General features: G+C 57.4%; 1 protein-coding gene across 4 annotated transcripts in view; it reads right to left on the bottom strand.

Moving 5' to 3' along the window:
* The window catches only part of hfm1 (helicase for meiosis 1), a 281,213-nt gene that overhangs the window by 229,070 nt on the left and 35,609 nt on the right, over nt 1–16,534 (bottom strand). For all 4 annotated transcript variants that reach the window (XM_038793806.1, XM_038793808.1, XM_038793809.1 and 1 more), the window contains exon 5: nt 6,132–6,367. In XM_038793806.1, coding sequence (XP_038649734.1) covers nt 6,132–6,367 — 236 coding nt within the window. The remainder of the gene's footprint in view (nt 1–6,131; nt 6,368–16,534) is intronic.

Raw genomic sequence — 16,534 nt, 5'->3', positions numbered from 1 at the left:
CTTCACAAGAAATGGCAAGCAAGAATGGAGGAGATGGAGAACCGCTCCCGCCGGAAGAACTTGCGGATCCTGGGCCTCCCGGAGGGGCTGGAAGGTTCGGACTTGGGGGCCTATGTGGCCTTGATGCTGAACTCGTTAATGGGCGCGGGGTCCTTCCAAGGGCCCTTGGAGCTGGAGGGTGCCCATCGAGTGCTGCTGAGGAAGCCCAGGCCGAACGAGCCGCCAAGGGCTGTGCTGGTCCGTTTTCACCGCTTTGTTGACCGTGAGTGTGTGCTGAGATGGGCGAAGAAGGAGAGGAGCAGCAGGTGGGAGAATGCAGAGATCCGGATTTATCAGGACTGGAGTGCGGAGGTGGCGAAGAGGAGGGCTGGTTTTAATCGGACGAAGGCAGTGCTTCACAAGAAGGGGGTGAAGTTCAGCCTGCTACAGCCGGCACGCCTCTGGGTCACTTATAAAGATCGCCAGCTCTACTTTGACTCCCCCGGAGGATACCTGGGCCTTTGTCCAGGCAGTGAAGCTGGTCTTGAACTGAGGACTCGTGGGGGCTGGGGACTGATGTACACTGTCTGGAGGCATTGTCCTCCCTGGTATCCTTTTTTCCTGTTTGCTGTTTTTGTTGGTTCCTTTTTGGTGTTTTTTTTTTGTTTTTCACTGGTGGAGGGCTGGGGAGTTGTTTCGCAGGCCCGTTGGGTCACGCGCCCTTCTTTTTCCCGTGTGTTGGGCCGGGGGGGCGGGGTTTGGGATGGAAGCGCGGGCTTTCTTCCCGCGCTGGAGGTAGAGTGGGAGGGGCCGGCACCGGGCGGGTGAGTGGCGGTTGTGTTGGACCGGGGGGGGTCACGCCACCCGCGTGAGCAGCCGGGGTCAGCAGGAGTCGGCTGACTTACGGATGTACGATGGAAGGGCTTACGCGGGGGGGGGGATAGGGGGTCTGCTACCGTGGGGAACGGGCCTGGGGGGTTCTGCGGGCACGTGGTGAGCCGAGGGAGAGCAATGGCTGACCGGCGCAGAGGGAGGGGGGGAGGGGGGGAACCCCCCGATTCGGCTGGTCACATGGCATGTGAGGGGGCTGAATGGACCGGTGAAGCGGGCCCGGGTGTTGGCGCACTTGATGGGGCTGGGGGCGGACGTGGCTACGCTCCAGGAGACGCACCTTAAGTGGCGGATCAGGTGAGGCTGAGAAGAGGGTGGGTTGGACAAGTGTTCCACTCGGGGCTAGAGGCGAGGAATCGGGGGGGTCGCGATTTTGGTTGGAAAGAGCTTGTCGTTTGTGGCGTCAAGTGTGGTGGCGGATTGCTGTGGCAGATACGTAATGGTGAGTGGTAGGCTTCAAGGGGAGCAGGTGGTACTGGTCAATGTGTACGCCCCCAACTGGGACGATGCAGGCTTCATGCGCCGTATGCTGAGCCGGATTCCAGACCTGGAGACGGGGGACCTGATATTGGGAGGAGATTTTAATACTGTGCTGGACCCGGCTCTGGATCGTTCGAGGTCCAAGACGGGCTGAGGGGGTTCATGGACCAGATGGGAGGGGTAGACCCTTGGAGGTTTCTGGGGCCGGGAGGTAGGGAGTTCTTGTTTCCCTCCCATGTCCACAAGGCTTATTCCCGGATCTATTTTGTTGTCCTCAGCAGGGCGCTAATCCCGAGGGTGGTAGGGGCGGAGTACTCGGCGATAGTCATATCAGACCACGCTCCGCATTCGGTGGACCTGGAGCTGGGGGAGGGGAAGGATCAACACCCGCTATGGAGGTTAGATGTGGGGCTTCTGTCGGAGGAGGAAGTATGTGGGTAGTCCGTAGGTGCATAGAGGGGTATTTAGAAGCTAATGACAATGGGGAGGTGCAAGTAGGGGTGGTCTGGAAGGCGTTGAAGGCGGTGGTTAGAGGAGAGCTGATATCTATTAGGGCACACTGGGAGAGGGGGGAGAAGGTTGAGAGGGAGAGATTGGTGGAAGAAATGGTAAGGGTAGACAGGAGGTACGCGGATGTCCCGGAAGAGGGGCTCTTGAAGAAGCGTCGTAGTCTCCAAGTGGAGTTTGATATATTGACCACCCAGAAGGCGGAGGCGCAATGGGCGGTATATGAGTACGGGGAGAAGGCAAGTCGGATGCTGGCCCACCAGCTCCGGAAGCGGGAGGCAGCGAGAGAGATAGGGGGAGTTAGAGATGTAGGAGGGAATCTGGTGCGGGGTGCAAGGGACATCAATGGGGTGTTCAGGTCCTTTTATGAGGAGCTGTACCGGTCGGTGCCCCCTGGGGAGGAGGGCGTGATGGACCACTTTCTGGATAAGCTGGAGTTCCCAAGAGTGGGGGAGGAGCGGGTGGAGGGTCTGGGGGCCCAAATCGAGTTGGAGGCGCTGATCAAGGCGTTGGGGAGCATGCAGTCAGGGAAGGCACCGGGGCCTGACGGGTTCCCGGTGGAGTTTTACAAGAAGTTCTCGGACCTGCTCGGCCCGTTGGTAGTGAGGACCCTGAATGAGGCGAGGGAGGGTGGGGGGGCTTTGCCCCCCGACGATGTCCAGAGCACTAATTTCTCTGATTTTGAAGCGGGGTAAGGACCCCCTCCAGTGTGGGTCTTACAGGCCGAACTCGCTCCACAACGTGGACGCGAAGCTGTTGGCCAAGATTACTGTCCAGGAGGGTGGAGGATGTGGTTCCGCAGGTCATCCACGAGGACCAAACGGGGTTTGTGAAGGGGAGGCAGCTGAATGTCAACGTGCGGCGGCTTCTTAATGTTATGATGATGTCGGCGACGGACGGGGAGGCGGAAATAGTGGCATCGATGGATGCGGAGAAACCTTTTGATAGGGTGGGAGGTATTGAGGAGATTTGGGTTTGGTGAGGGGTTCATTAGTTGGGTGAGGCTACTGTACAGTGCTACGGTGACGAGCGAGGTGATGAATGGGAGGAGGTCGGAGGACTTTCGACTGTCCCGGGGGCAAGGCAGGGGTGCCCCTTGTCTCCCCTTCTTTTCGCGCTAGCGATTGAACCCCTGGCCATGGCTCTGAGGGAATCGAGGAACTGGAGGGGGATTGTACTGCTGTACATTGCGGATCCGGCGGGGGGGATGCCAGAGGTGATGAGGATCCTGGGGGAGTTTGGTGACTTCTCTGGCTATAGGCTCAAAGTGGGGAAGAGTGAATTGTTTGTGGTGCACATGGGGGACCAAGAGAGAGAGATAGGAGAGCTTCCGTTGAAGACGGCAGAGAGGAGCTTCAGGTATTTGGGAGTGCAGATAGCCAGGAGCTGGAGGGCCCTGCATAGGTTAAACTTTACGACGCTGGTGGAGCAGATGGAGGAGGAGTTTAGGAGGTGGGATGTGTTGCCACTCTCCCTAGCGGGCAGGGTCCAGTCGGTTAAGATGACGGTGCTCCCGAGGTTTTTGTTTCTTTTCCAGTGTCTACCCATCATGATTCCGAAGGCTTTCTTTAGGAGGGTTAATAGGAGCATTTTGGGGTTTGTGTGGACGCAGAAGACCCCGAGAGTGAGGAAGGTATTCTTGTAGCGAGGTATGTGAGGGTATTACTGGGCCGCGAATGTGGCAATGATTCGTAGGTGGGTGATGGAGGGGGAGGGAGCTGCATGGAAGAGGATGGAGGCAGCGTCCTGTGTGGGCACGAGTTTGGAGGCACTGGTGATGGCCCTGTTGCCACTCCCCCCGACAAGGTACTCTACAAGTCCAGTAGTGGTAGCTACCCTCAAAATCTGGGGTCAGTGGAGATGTCATAGGGGGGAGGTGAAGGCCTCAGTTTGGTCCCTGATACGGGGGAACCACCGGTTTGTACCAGGGAGGATAGATGGAGGGTTTGTGAGCTGGCATAAGGCAGGTATCAGGCGGATGGGGGACCTCTTCCTCGACGGGAAGTTTGCGACCCTAGAGGAGTTGGAGGGGAAGTGGGGTCTCCCCCCAGGGCATACCTTTAGGTATATGCAGATTCGGGCGTTTGTTAGGCGGCAAGTGGCGGAGTTTCCGCTATTGCCGCCAAGGGGGGGGTTCAGGATAGGGTGCTCTCGGGGACGTGGGTCGGTGAGGGCAGGATCTCTGCAATTTATCAGGTGATGCAGGAGGGGGAAGAGTCCTCGGTGGAGGAGCTGAAAGCGAAGTGGGAGGAGGGGCTGGGGGAGGCGATTGACGAGGGGACATGGGAGGACGCCCTGGGGAGGGTGAATTCTTCCTCTTCTTGCGCACGGCTTAGTTTAATTCAGCTAAAGGTGCTGCACAGGGCTCATATGACTGGGACCAGGCTGAGCTGGTTCTTTGGGGGTGAGGACAGGTGTGGGAGGTGTTCGGGAAGTCCAGCGAATCACACCCATATGTTTTGGGCTTGCCCGGCGCTGGAGGGTTTTTGGAAGGGGGTGGCGGGGACCTTGTCCAGGGTGGTTGGTTCCAGGATGGATCCGGGCTGGGGGCTCGCTATTTTTGGGGTGGCATCGGAGCCGGGGGTGCAGGAGGCGAGAGAGGCCGGTATCCTGGCCTTTGCATCCCTAGTAGCCCGGCGCAGGATCCTTTTACAGTGGAGGGACGCGAGGCCCCCGAGCACGGAATCCTGGATTAGTGACATGGCTGGGTTCATTAAACTGGAGAGGGTCAAGTTTGCCCTGAGGGGGTCGGCGTAAGGGTTCTTTTGGCGGTGCCAGTCCTTTCTTGATTTCCTGCCGGAGTGTTAGAGGGTGGTCAATTTCAGCAGCAACCCGGGGGGTGGGGGGGACACGACGACTTTGGCTCGGTTATGGGGGTTTGTTCTTACGGTTCTATGTTTATTACTCTTTCTTGTTGTTAATTTATTGCTTTGTATTGGGGGGAGGGGTTTCTGTTTTTTCTTTTTGTTTTCTTTGTTGGGATAAAATTTGTTGTTGAAAAATCTGAATAAAAATTATTTTTTAAAAATGAATGCACTTCAAAGGTAATGTACTTTTGTCCCCAAGTAAGGTGCTACATAAATGTAATTTCATTTTTTTATTGTATCAGTTCGTATTTACTATCGTGCATCTATCATGAAATGAGTTATAAAGCAAATGCTGGAACAAGCCCAATATCCAATTCCATTTTTAATCTTGCACATAACTAGGAAGATCAAAGATCAAAGCATGAAAAAGACTTGATTACTGACACTTGCCACTCATTTTTATGGAATACTTTAACTTTTGAGAAGGAACATTTTGTGCTGTTTAAGTGTGGTTGGTATTTTCTAAATGAATTAGCTGTTCGTGCAACATCCCACCTCAAACAACCCACTGCCCTCTCATTGTCAGTTAGTTTCCCCCAACCACTTCAAACCGTCCTTCCACTTGTTATTTGTCTTGAACCCCCTCTGCCTTCGTCAATGCGCTAAAATCACATTTCCTTCTGTTCCTACTTCAGACCAGTGCAAATCATATTTCCTCTTAGTCCTGCTCTTTCAATACCAGGAAGCATTGTTCAACAGGATTATCCTTGCATTGTCACTGAGAAGGAATTATCCCCACAGCACATCTTGCTAGTGCAACAAGCAAAATTAAACAAAAATGGCTAAGTGAAACACGAAAGGCAGGAAAAACAGGTTTGAAAATTGCATACATTCTATTGAGTCAGTGTGGAAACAAATGTTAAAGGACAATGGGGCGGTCCATCACTGAATCCCCATGGAAATATTTCCTCCTCAATGGTCAGCAGGAATTGTAGACACCTAAACCAACTCCCAAATTCCGCCACCCCCGCCCTCCTGTCCAATCAGCCAAATAAAATGAAAGGGTGTGGACCCAGAGAGCAGCCAATTTCTACATCTTGTGCTTATTTGTGACCTAGGGGGGCTACCAGGAGAGGTGGATTACAATACCCAGCGGCAGAGACATCAAGCTTGCTCGAGGAAGCCTAACAATGAACATGTTTAATATTGTTTGCTTCTAGCGTTGAACTAATTAGTCTTGAAAATAGAATATGAAAGTGGACTAAATGAAGTTTAGAAGATACTAAATTCAAGAGAAATGGTTAATCCAATGCACTATTTAAAGTTAAATGATGAAGGACAGGCAGGACTTTTCAATGACAATCATATCTTTCCCTGGTATTATATCATTTTTGTTGATGCCCTCACAAAAATTCATAAAGGACGGAAAATCCCTCTGATTATAGCTGCTATAATAATGTCCCTTACCTTTTACATTAAGTGCTTGTGGCATCATTGGAAGTACGTGTGCTTTCTTCAGAGGCTGAATGTCCTTCGGATGTTTCTGTTTGGTATGGTCTGTTCCACCATACTCACTGTTTTTTTCAGGAACATTTCCAAAATCATGGTTTTCATTTTGCAAGAAGGGGTTCTCGAAAAAAGGTGGGCAGCTAACAACTGTTACATTATTTGTTGCTTTAGTTGGCATTGGCATTTTAAATAATCTATAGGGAGAGAGAAAACGCAGAAGTGTCATGTATTTCTGATCTCACAAAATATTATTTTGCTTTAGCTATGAATACGATTAAGTTATGACCGGTACATTCTCCTTGGCAACACCTCTACCAATTAGAGTCCACTTTCCAATCAATCAGCACTCTCTTCTCATACAGTACAAAGTTGTTGTTTCCCTGATATTGGGTATTCTTACGATTTTGCTGATGGGTGCAAGACTAAAAGCTCCAACAAAATGTCTTTTTTTCAGTGTTACTCAAGTTCTGCACTACCAAAAGATTACAAAATATAATTATACTCTGGTGTCAGGAGGGATAGAGGGTTAGGGATGGAAGAGTGTAATTTCAGGGTGATTATGTTTATACAGGCAGTCTGTTTTCTGAATGTGGTCCTACCCTCCCTTTGTAAGAATGGTAGTTGGGAACCAGAATCCAAAGCCAGAGAGAGATCTTCCCCAACTTCCAGGACAGGACCAGTTGCCTTAGAGCTTGAAGGGCATATCAATAGAGGCTGCTCTGATTTGAGTTGACCTCTCTTGAAAGACTGAATTACCTTCAAAGATCCAGCTGAGCCAAAGAAAATGTATTTGAATTCATTCTGACATCCACAGAAGCCATTCCGGCTAAGAAAAATAATTGATGTGTGCTGTAATTGATTACCTTACTCTAGTGAAGATTTAGAGCTTTTGAAAGTCTCAAAGAAAAAGAAGCTGGGTTCTGTGATAGAATTCCTACAGTGCAGAAGGAGGCCATTCGGCCCATCATGTCTACACAGACCATTTGAACGAGCATCCTATCAAGGCCCACTCCCCCACCCTCTCCCCGTAATCCCAAACCCCACCTAGCCTGTACATCTTTCGACACTAAGGGCCCATTTAGTATGGCCAATCCATCTAATCTGCACAATCTTTGGACTGTGGGAGGAAACCAGAGCACCTCAAGGAAACCCACGCAGACACGGGGAAAAAGTGCAAATTCCACAAAAACAGTTACCGAATGCAAGAATTGAACCTGGTCCCTGGCACAGTGAGGCAGCAGCAATAATCACTGTGCCAGCCCTGAATGTGATGAATGTTGCAAAGTGTCAGATTTCCTATTTTTTACAGTAATCTTAACCTGGGTTAATCTGGGTATACGGACAACATGACTGCTAGAGCGGTGATTAAGGTATCGTAAAAGTGAGGTAATTGTCATAATATCCACTCATGTATATCATGAGAGGCAGACAGGCAGTGATTGACACACAGGATAACCAATGAACACACACAACACAGAACAACCAATTACCAGTCAGGACACCACCACTATAAAGCCCACAGGGCATTAAGGCTCTCCCTCTCTCACAAGACACGGCGAGGGAGATAGTCACAGTGCGCAGGCCAATGAACATCATCACTATGTGACAGAGAGCTACTCTGGTCAAGCCAGTAGGAGGTTATCAGTTAGGTTAATAGAGTGTCATCCCATAGCAGATTATGTACAGCAATCAGCAGGTTCAATAAAACAGTGTTGGACCCTCCTGTGTCGGAAGCCTGGGGCGGGATTCTCTGATAATCGGCACGATGGCCAGGACCGGCGCCAAAAACGGTGCGGATCACTCTGGCGTCGGGCCCCCCCAAACTCCGCAAGTTCTCCGGCCCGGAATGGGCTAGTAGTGGCGTGACGCCATTCGCGATGACGCCATTCATTGACGCCAGGCGGCGTCACAGCTCAAAAGACGCGCCCCCCCTCCCACCCACCGGAGATCCGACAAGATGGCCGCCCGCTGTGCAGCCCCGAGGTTCCAGGAGCGCGACATAGAGGCGCTCCTGGACGCAGTAGAGCAGAGGAGGGAGGCCCAGTACCCCGGACACGGCCGCAGGGTTGCCCCACGCTGCCTGTGGAGGGAGGTTGCAGAGGCCGTCAGCGCTGTGGCTGTAACACCAAGGACAGGCGCACAATGCCACAAGCAGGTGAATGACCTCATCAGGGCAGCCAGGGTGAGTACACCCCCCCCCCAATGTGCGGCACACCCCAGGCGTGCCCTGCCACCCACCCGCGCCCCCCCCCCCCCCCCCCCCCCCCACAGGAGAAGTGCGCAGACAACAGGGGGGCGTGAGAGGACCGGAGGGAGAACAGCTGATGAGAGACCATTCACCGTTCATGAGGCGAGGGCCCTGGAACTGGCAGGCGGACCAAAGGACGGGGACGTTGCCAATGCAGAGGTCGGGGGCAGACCACCAAGTGAGACCCCCCACGGCCCATCCCCATTCCCCTCATACCCCCCTCCCCCATATCTCCCCTCCCCCATTTCCCCCGATCACCGCCAGCGTGTCTAACCATGTATGATGTAATGTGTATTACAGGACCAAACATCAACGCATCCATCCCCGCGGATGCCGACCGTCCGCAGGCCGCCCCAGGGCGGCCAAGAGACAGGGACAGGCCCGGCCCCTCCGACATGCGACGCCCACACGACGCCCCAGGGCGGCCACGAGACTGGGACAGGTCCGGAGCAGCGCGGAGACGACGCCCCCATCTCGTGCGAGTGCAGCGACGCAGGCGTATGACACCCAGCGACGAGGGGGGCAGCCACAGGCCTCCGTCGCAGCTGAGCCAGGACACCACTATCCAGGACAGCCCTACCCAGGACAGCTCTACCCAGGACACTACTACCCAGGACAGCACTACCCAGGACACCACTACCCAGGACACCACTACCCAGGACTCCCCTGCCCAGGACAGCCCGACCCGGGACACCACCATCCAGGACACCCCTACCCCGGACACCAACACACATGACACCAAAAGACAGGACAGTGATACACAGCGAACGGGTTGACACGAACTGCCACCCCAGGGGACCATGGATTCTGGGTCAGACGATGATCACGACACAACGCCACTGCTCTCTCCAACACCCTCCACCATCGCAGAGACACTCACCTCGGTTGCGCACTTTAGTGATTAGGCTTCTGGTACACTCACTGGTGCGCACAACACAGCCGTACTGGTACAGCAGGTGGAGGTAGGAGCAGCAGAAGGGCCGGAAGGTCGGAGGGCATCCTGGCGCAAGTGAACATCTGCCGCCCAGACGGGTCCTGGGTTCCTGGAGTTACCACACCCACCCATAGACCCGATGCAGTCACCGAACAAGGGACGATTGAAGGGGTGATGGCCGGCTTGTGGCGGCTGCAGACGCAGGTGGAGGAGTGCACCTGCGTCTAGGAGCTGGGAGTGGTGCCGGTCATGCGTGCCACCCAGGCCGAAACCGCACGGGTGGCGTCCGCGGTGGAGGCAATGGGTGCGACGGTGTCAGACATGGGGAGCAGTATGCAAGGCCTGGGGCTTTCCGTGCAGGCGGCGTCTGTGGCCCAGGGCATGGCTGCCCTCTCACAGGAAGCCAAGAGCCAGAGGCAGATGGCAGAGGCGCTCAATGGCGTGGCCCTGTCTCAGCAGGCCATGGCCCAGTCTCTGCAGGCCATTGCTGAGGGCATCGGCACCATTGCCCATGTGCTGTCTGGCGTCGCCCAGACACAGAGAAGGATGGCCAACTCCCTGAGCTCCATGGCTGCAAACTTGCAGACCCTTGTCGATACCAGGACGGTTCTCCAGGCTGGCAGCGCCAGGTGTCGGGGGGCGTTGGATGGCCAGTCCGTTCACACTCCCGACCCATGTAGAGACCCGGGGGCCATTGGGCACCCCGAGGGAGGAGGAGATGCTGAGGCCCGTCCCAGGACCCCTGTAGGGGAGATCCCGGAACACGCGGCACCTCGGACTCCCACCTTCTGTCCCAGGTGCATCTGGTGGGCAACGGACAGGACAGGCTGGCAGCTCGCCATCCCAGTCGCCCGAGCCGCAGCCTAGCCCATCTAGGCCGGGCCGCCCCAGGAAACGGCCGCCAAAGGGATCCCGAGTCACAGGGCAGGAATCTCAGGAGTCCACCTCCAGTTCAGCTGTACCGTCTGGGGGACCACCTAGACGTAGTCAAAGGGTCCGTAAGGCCAAACAATTAGACTCTGAGTAAGTTGGCACGGGTGCAGGACACAGACGAGTTATAGGGGCTAGGGCACGTGTATGGACTGTTTGACATTAAAATCACATTCACACATACTAATCTGCCTTTGTGCTCTGTCTGAAGCGTGCGGGGGTGTGATATGATGTGACGCCAGTGTGTGTGAGGGGTGGTATTACGTCGGCCCCAGGTGAGTGTGCCCCCCCCTCCCCCCAGGTCGCACTCGCCATCCCCATGGGCGGAGGACGGGACCGTGCGCTGCAGTGTCACAGTCACATGCAGGGCTGGTCCGGGTGGAGGGTTGTACCGTGGCCATGGGTCAGACATTGTCCAACGATGTAGAGCCAGGAGCTCATTGCAGAGGGGTCGTCATCATCCTCCATGGCCTGCAATAGACACGCTTCCATCGGCGACCGTGTGAGCCTGGTCCGTTGTGCCGCAGGTGGATGTGCAATGGAGGGGTGGTGTGCATGCGGGTGGGGTGGGGGTGGTTGGTGGTGGGTGGGTGGCGGGGGGTGAGGGTGTTGGTGGTGGGTGGGTGGGGGGGTTGAGGGTGGTCAGCTGGTACCGTGGTGTGCAGTCTGTGCCCATACTCGCCGATTCACACGCTCCCCTAGTTAGTGAACCGGGCGGCTATCAGCCTGTCCCGTGCCCGCTGGCCCAGCCGTTAACGGTGGGCAGCCTCCTCTATGGCAGCCTGTGCAGCCTCCGTGGCACGCTCCTCCTCTTCCTCGTCCTGTCGGGCAGGCGGCCCTCCAGCCTGGGCGGCTGCCACCTGCCCCTCTGCGGCATGCTCCTCTATGGCAGCCTGTGCCGCCAATGTGGAAAGCTCCTCCTCCCCCAGGGCAACCTGTAGAAGTGCGGCTGCCGCCACGGCAGCCAACATCGCTGGCTGATCAGCAAACATAACGGCCTGCAGGGGGTGGGGGTGGGGAACGACGACATGTCATCATTGCCCATAACCCCCCCCGCAGCCAGGTGCCATGGGCGCAACTGTTGGAAGCTGGAACCTGGCCAGGCGGACGACCTCACTCGTCCTCTCCCACCTCACCAGCACTCACCCTCTCCCCGGCACTCATCCTCTCCCCCCTCCCCAGCACTCACCCTCTCCCCCCTCCCCAGCACTCACCCTCTCCCCCCCTCCCCGGCACTCTCCCCCTCCCTGACACTCACCCTCTCCCCCCTCACCGGCACTCACCCTCTCCACGGCACTCGTTCTCTCCCCCTCCCCGGCACTCACCCTCTCCCCGGCACTCACCCTCTTCCCCCTCCCCAGCACTCATCCTCTCCCCCCTCCCCGGCACTCACCCTCTTCCCCCTCCCCAGCACTCACCCTCTCCCCAGCACTCACCCTCTTCCCCCTCCCCAGCACTCACCCTCTCCCCCCTCCCCGGCACTCTCCCCCTCCCCGGCACTCACCCTCTCCCCGGCACTCACCCTATCCCCGGCACTCACCCTCTCCCCCCTCCCCAGAACTCAAATCCTCCCCGGCACTCACCCTCTTCCCCCTCCCAGCACTCAACTCCTCCCCGGCACTCTCCCCCTCCCCGGCACTCACCCTCTCCCCCCCTCCCCGGCACTCACCCTCTCCCCCCTCCCCGGCACTCACCCTCTCCCCCCTCCCCGGCACTCACCCTCTCCCCCCTCCCCGGCACTCACACTCTCCCTCCTGCCTGGCACTCACCCTCCCCCCCCCTCCCCAGCACTCCCCCTCTCCCCGTACTCGTCCTCTCCCCGGCACTCGTCCTCTCCCCCCTCCCCGGCACTCGTCCTCTCCCCCCTCCCCGGCACTCACCCTCACCCCCCTCCCCAGCACTCAACCCCTCCCTGGCACACACCCTCTCCCCCCTCCCCGGCACAAACCCTCTCCCCCCTCCCCGGCACTTAACCCCTCCCTGGCACACACCCTCCCCCCCCTCCCCAGCACTCCCCCTCCCCGTACTCGTCCTCTCCCCCCTCCCCGGCACTCGTCCTCTCCCCCCTCCCCGGCACTCGTCCTCTCCCCCCTCCCCGGCACTCACCCTCTCCCCGGCAGTCACCCTCTCCCCCCCTCCCCGCACTCGCCCTCTCCCTCCCCCCCCCCCGCCTCATCCCCTCCTCTCACCACCCCCCTCACTCCCCTCCGCCCCCCCCCCCCCACACACACTGCAGCCACCCCACACTGTGACCTACCTCCACGCTGTCAGGCGGCAACCATCAGCACTGGTTGACGCCGTTATATAAGGTGGTTTAATTTACGTCGGCGTGAGGTCACGTCGGCTGGACTTCGGCCCATCCAACCGGGAGAATTCGGGCAGCCCTGGGACCCATTGAGTCGCGCCGGTCCCCGCCATTCTCCGAGGCGGGCGGCGCGATTCACGCCTCGCTGACTTTTGGTGAGTCGGAGAATTCGGAGGACGGCGGGGGCAGGATTCACGCCGATCCCCGGCGATTCTCCGACCCGGCGGGCGGTCGGAGGATCCCGACCCTGTTTCTCGTTTTACTGCATCCAGATGCAGTTGATGTTAGACCAACACAGATGACACATCAGTAATAATTGATTTGAAGGACTTCCAGTGGCGGCCATGGAGTGAAAGGTTGCACATTTGGCAGCTCCCGCTCTTGGTGATCTTTTTCTGGCTTTTAAGCTGGATTCCCGCAGCAATCTTTCAAATAAAGGTGTAAAAGCGAGAGGAGAAGGAGGTGACCCCTAGTTTATGGAGCTGCGTCGGAGGAAAAATTGGAAAAGGCTGTTAGGTGATTTGCACGTTCTGAATTCTCCCTCGGTGTACCCGAACAGGCACCGGAGTCTGGCGACTAGGGCCTTGTAACTATATTGCAGCATTAACGTAAGCCTACTTTTGACAATAAAGATTATTATTATTATCAAAAGTTGGTTGGACGGGAGGACCAGAGTTTGAAGAAGGCAATGGCGGGGAAGCAGAGTTCAACTTGCCAGCTCAATGGTCGATTGACCAGTTGGCGGACTTCTTGACTGAGAAGTTCACTCAACATCGCAAGGAATGTGCGAGGACCTGGCCCGGCCGGTGGACTTGATCAGTGGTCGACCATGTGGAGGAGAGATTGACAACCCAGGGGCAGGCGATCCAGAAGTTGGAGGAGATGGCGGTGGGACGTGAGGAGCAGTCCACTGCAATGGCAATGGAGATCGGGATGCTACAGGACCAACAGAAATGGCTACTGGAGTGTGGTGATAACCACTGTAGATATGCATACTTGCAGTAGGGGGATGTATGGCTGTACCTGTAATACAGGTTCCTCCAGTAAGACCCTGCCGGCTAGCTCCGCCCACAGGGAGCTTGTGTATAAATATGCGTGCGAGTCACTCAGACTCTAGTCTTCAGTTGCAGCCGGAGGAATAGCATCACACAGCAATAAAGCCTCGAGTTAACTTGTCTCTCGTCTTTGACTGCAATTGTTAGCGCCACAATTTATTGCTGTGTGATTTTCCGTACACCATGGACATCAGAATCAAGCCTGACCGTCTGCAGCTGGATCCGCAGTCGTCTCATGCCAGGAATGACTTTGTTCACTGGCTTGCAGTTTTCGAGGCCTACATCTCTTCAGCGGATCCTCTCCCGATGGAGGCTCAGAAAAGGCAACTCCTGTACTCGAGACTTAGCTCCAGTGTCTTTCCGCTAATTCGAGATGTGACTGACTACACCAGAGCTATGGAACTGCTCAAGGAGAACTATGCACAGTCAACGAACACCCTGTTTGCGAGGAATCAACTCTCTACTCGCGTCCAGAAGCCGGGTGAGTCGATTGAGGACTTCTGGAGGGCCCTTATACCTCTGGTACGAGACTGCGATTGCCGGGCCCTCACAGCCATGGAACACTCTGACTTACTCATGCGCAATGCCTTTGTCACAGGATTTGCATCGGACCCCATCCGGCAACAACTGCTGGAAGGGGCCGCCCTCGACCTTGCGGCCAAAAGCCTCTGGCGCTGTCCATGACGGCCGCCTCCCGTAGTGCGCGAACTTACTCTGCTTGCCGCTCGGCCCACCCATCCTACCCCTCGTGGACCCCGCAACCGTCCCCCCCCCCCAGCAGCCGCCCCCGCGCACTATGCCTACGCTGCTCGCCGCACCGCACTCCCTGGGGGTCCCCACTGTTACTTCTGCGGTCAGCAGAAGCACCCCCGCCAACGCTGCCCGGCCCACACTGCGACCTGCAAAGCTTGGGGCAGGAAAGGCCACTTTGCAGCGGTGTGTCAGTCCCGGACGGTTGCCGCTATCGCGCCCCCGTTCCCCTCGCCTCAGCCGATCGCACAATGGAACCTGCTGTCCGCTTCCCCCGACCCCACGTGCGATCAGTGGGCGCCACCATCTTTCGCCGCCCCGCCATGTGCGCTCCATGGTCGCCGCCATCTTCATCCCCCACCGCCATGTGCGTTCCATGGGCGCCACCATTTTGTCCCAACCCTACAACGTGCGCTCCATGGGCGCCGCCATTTTGTCCTCCGCCACCTTCTCCCACACAGGTACTCCAGACGCCGCCATTTTGTCCTCCCGGGACACGGGTCGCTACCGCTCCTCGTCGGACTCATCTGACTCGACTGCTGATCGCCCGCTCTCGACTCCGTTACGCTCGACCAGTCGCGTCCTCGCAACCTGGCACCCTCTTCCACATCGGTGCTGGTCAACGGCCACGTGACCTCCTGCCTCATCGACTCCGGGAGCACCGAGAGGTTCGTCCACCCGGATACGGTAAGGCGCTATTCCCTTGCGGTCCATCCCGCCAACCGGCAGATCTCTCTCGCCTCCGGTTCCCTCTCTGTCCCGTTCCGGGGTTTCTGCCTGGTTAAACTTACTGTGCAGGGCGTGGAATTCGACCGTTTCCATTCCATCCTCAACGATTCGGCAGACCCCTACCTCCCCTCACCGTTTGCGGCCTCACGACCCTCAAAGTCGAGCCTCCCTCACTCTTTGCCAATCTGACCGCAGATTGCAAGCCCGTCGCCAACAGGAGCAGACGGTACAGCACCCAGGACAAGGCCTTCATCAGGTCCGAAGTCCAGCGGCTGCTTCGGGAGGGTATCATCGAGGCCAGCAACAGCCCTTGGAGAGCCCAGGTGGTAGTGGTCAAGACCGGGGAGAAGCACAGGATGGTCATGGACTACAGCCAGACCATCAACCGGTACACGCAGCTCGACGCGTACCCCCTCCCCCGCATTTCTGATATGGTCAATCAGATTGCACAGTACCAGGGGCCCGATTCTCCGCTCTCTCGCCGGTTCGGAGAATAGCGGGCCGCGCAGATTTTCACGGTGACGCCGGTCCGACACCCTCCCGCTATTCTCCGAAATCCGCACAAACTACACGTCAGCATTCCCGGCAAAGGCCTCGAAAGACCCCTCGACATGACCAGAATCCCGACTTTTTGGCCCCCCGCTATTCTCCGGCCCGCATGGGCCGAAGTCCCGACGTCATCACGCCATGTTTTCACGCCGGCCAATACACCTGCTTTTGAAGTTCGTCAACCAGTCGTGCTGGCTGACGAGAGCTTCGAGGAGGTGAGCGCACCACTCAGCGCACAGCTCAGCGCACTGCTGGAGTCTGGCCACACCGGGGAAGGCATCCCCGAGAACGGGAGGGGGGGTCCAGAGTGGGGGGGAAGGAGGAGACGGAGGGGGGAAGTGGGGGAGACGGAGGGGCGAGTGTGGGAGACGGAGGGGGAGAGTGTGGGAGACGGAGGGGGGAGTGGGGGAGACTGAGGGGTAGTGTGGGAGACGGAGGGGGGACTGGGGGAGACGGAGGGGGGGAGTGGGGGAGACGGGGGGGGAGTGTGGGAGACGGAGGGAGGAGTGGGGGAGACGGAGGGGGGGGAGTGTGGGAGACAGAGGGGGGGGAGTGTGGGAGACGGGGGGGGAGTGTGGGAGACGGAGGGGGGGAGTGTGGGAGACGGAGGGGGGGAGTATGGGAGACGGAGGGGGGGGGAGTGTGGGAGACGGAGGGAGGGAGTGTGGGAGACTGAGGGGGGAGTAGGGGAGACGGAGGGGGGGAAGTGGGAGTGGGGGGGTAGGGAGAGAGTGAGCGAGTGACTCGTCCAACCCCGGTTACAAAATGTCTGCCACCATGCCATGGCGTGTCGGTCACGAGGACACGGCCGTTGGTTGCCCTGTGGCTTACGGCCACAGGCCACTGACGCACCGGTGAAGA

The sequence above is a fragment of the Scyliorhinus canicula genome, chromosome 4 (assembly GCF_902713615.1).
Source record: "Scyliorhinus canicula chromosome 4, sScyCan1.1, whole genome shotgun sequence".
Classification (NCBI taxonomy): domain Eukaryota; kingdom Metazoa; phylum Chordata; class Chondrichthyes; order Carcharhiniformes; family Scyliorhinidae; genus Scyliorhinus; species Scyliorhinus canicula.
This window is presented reverse-complemented; position numbering and strand designations above follow the sequence as displayed.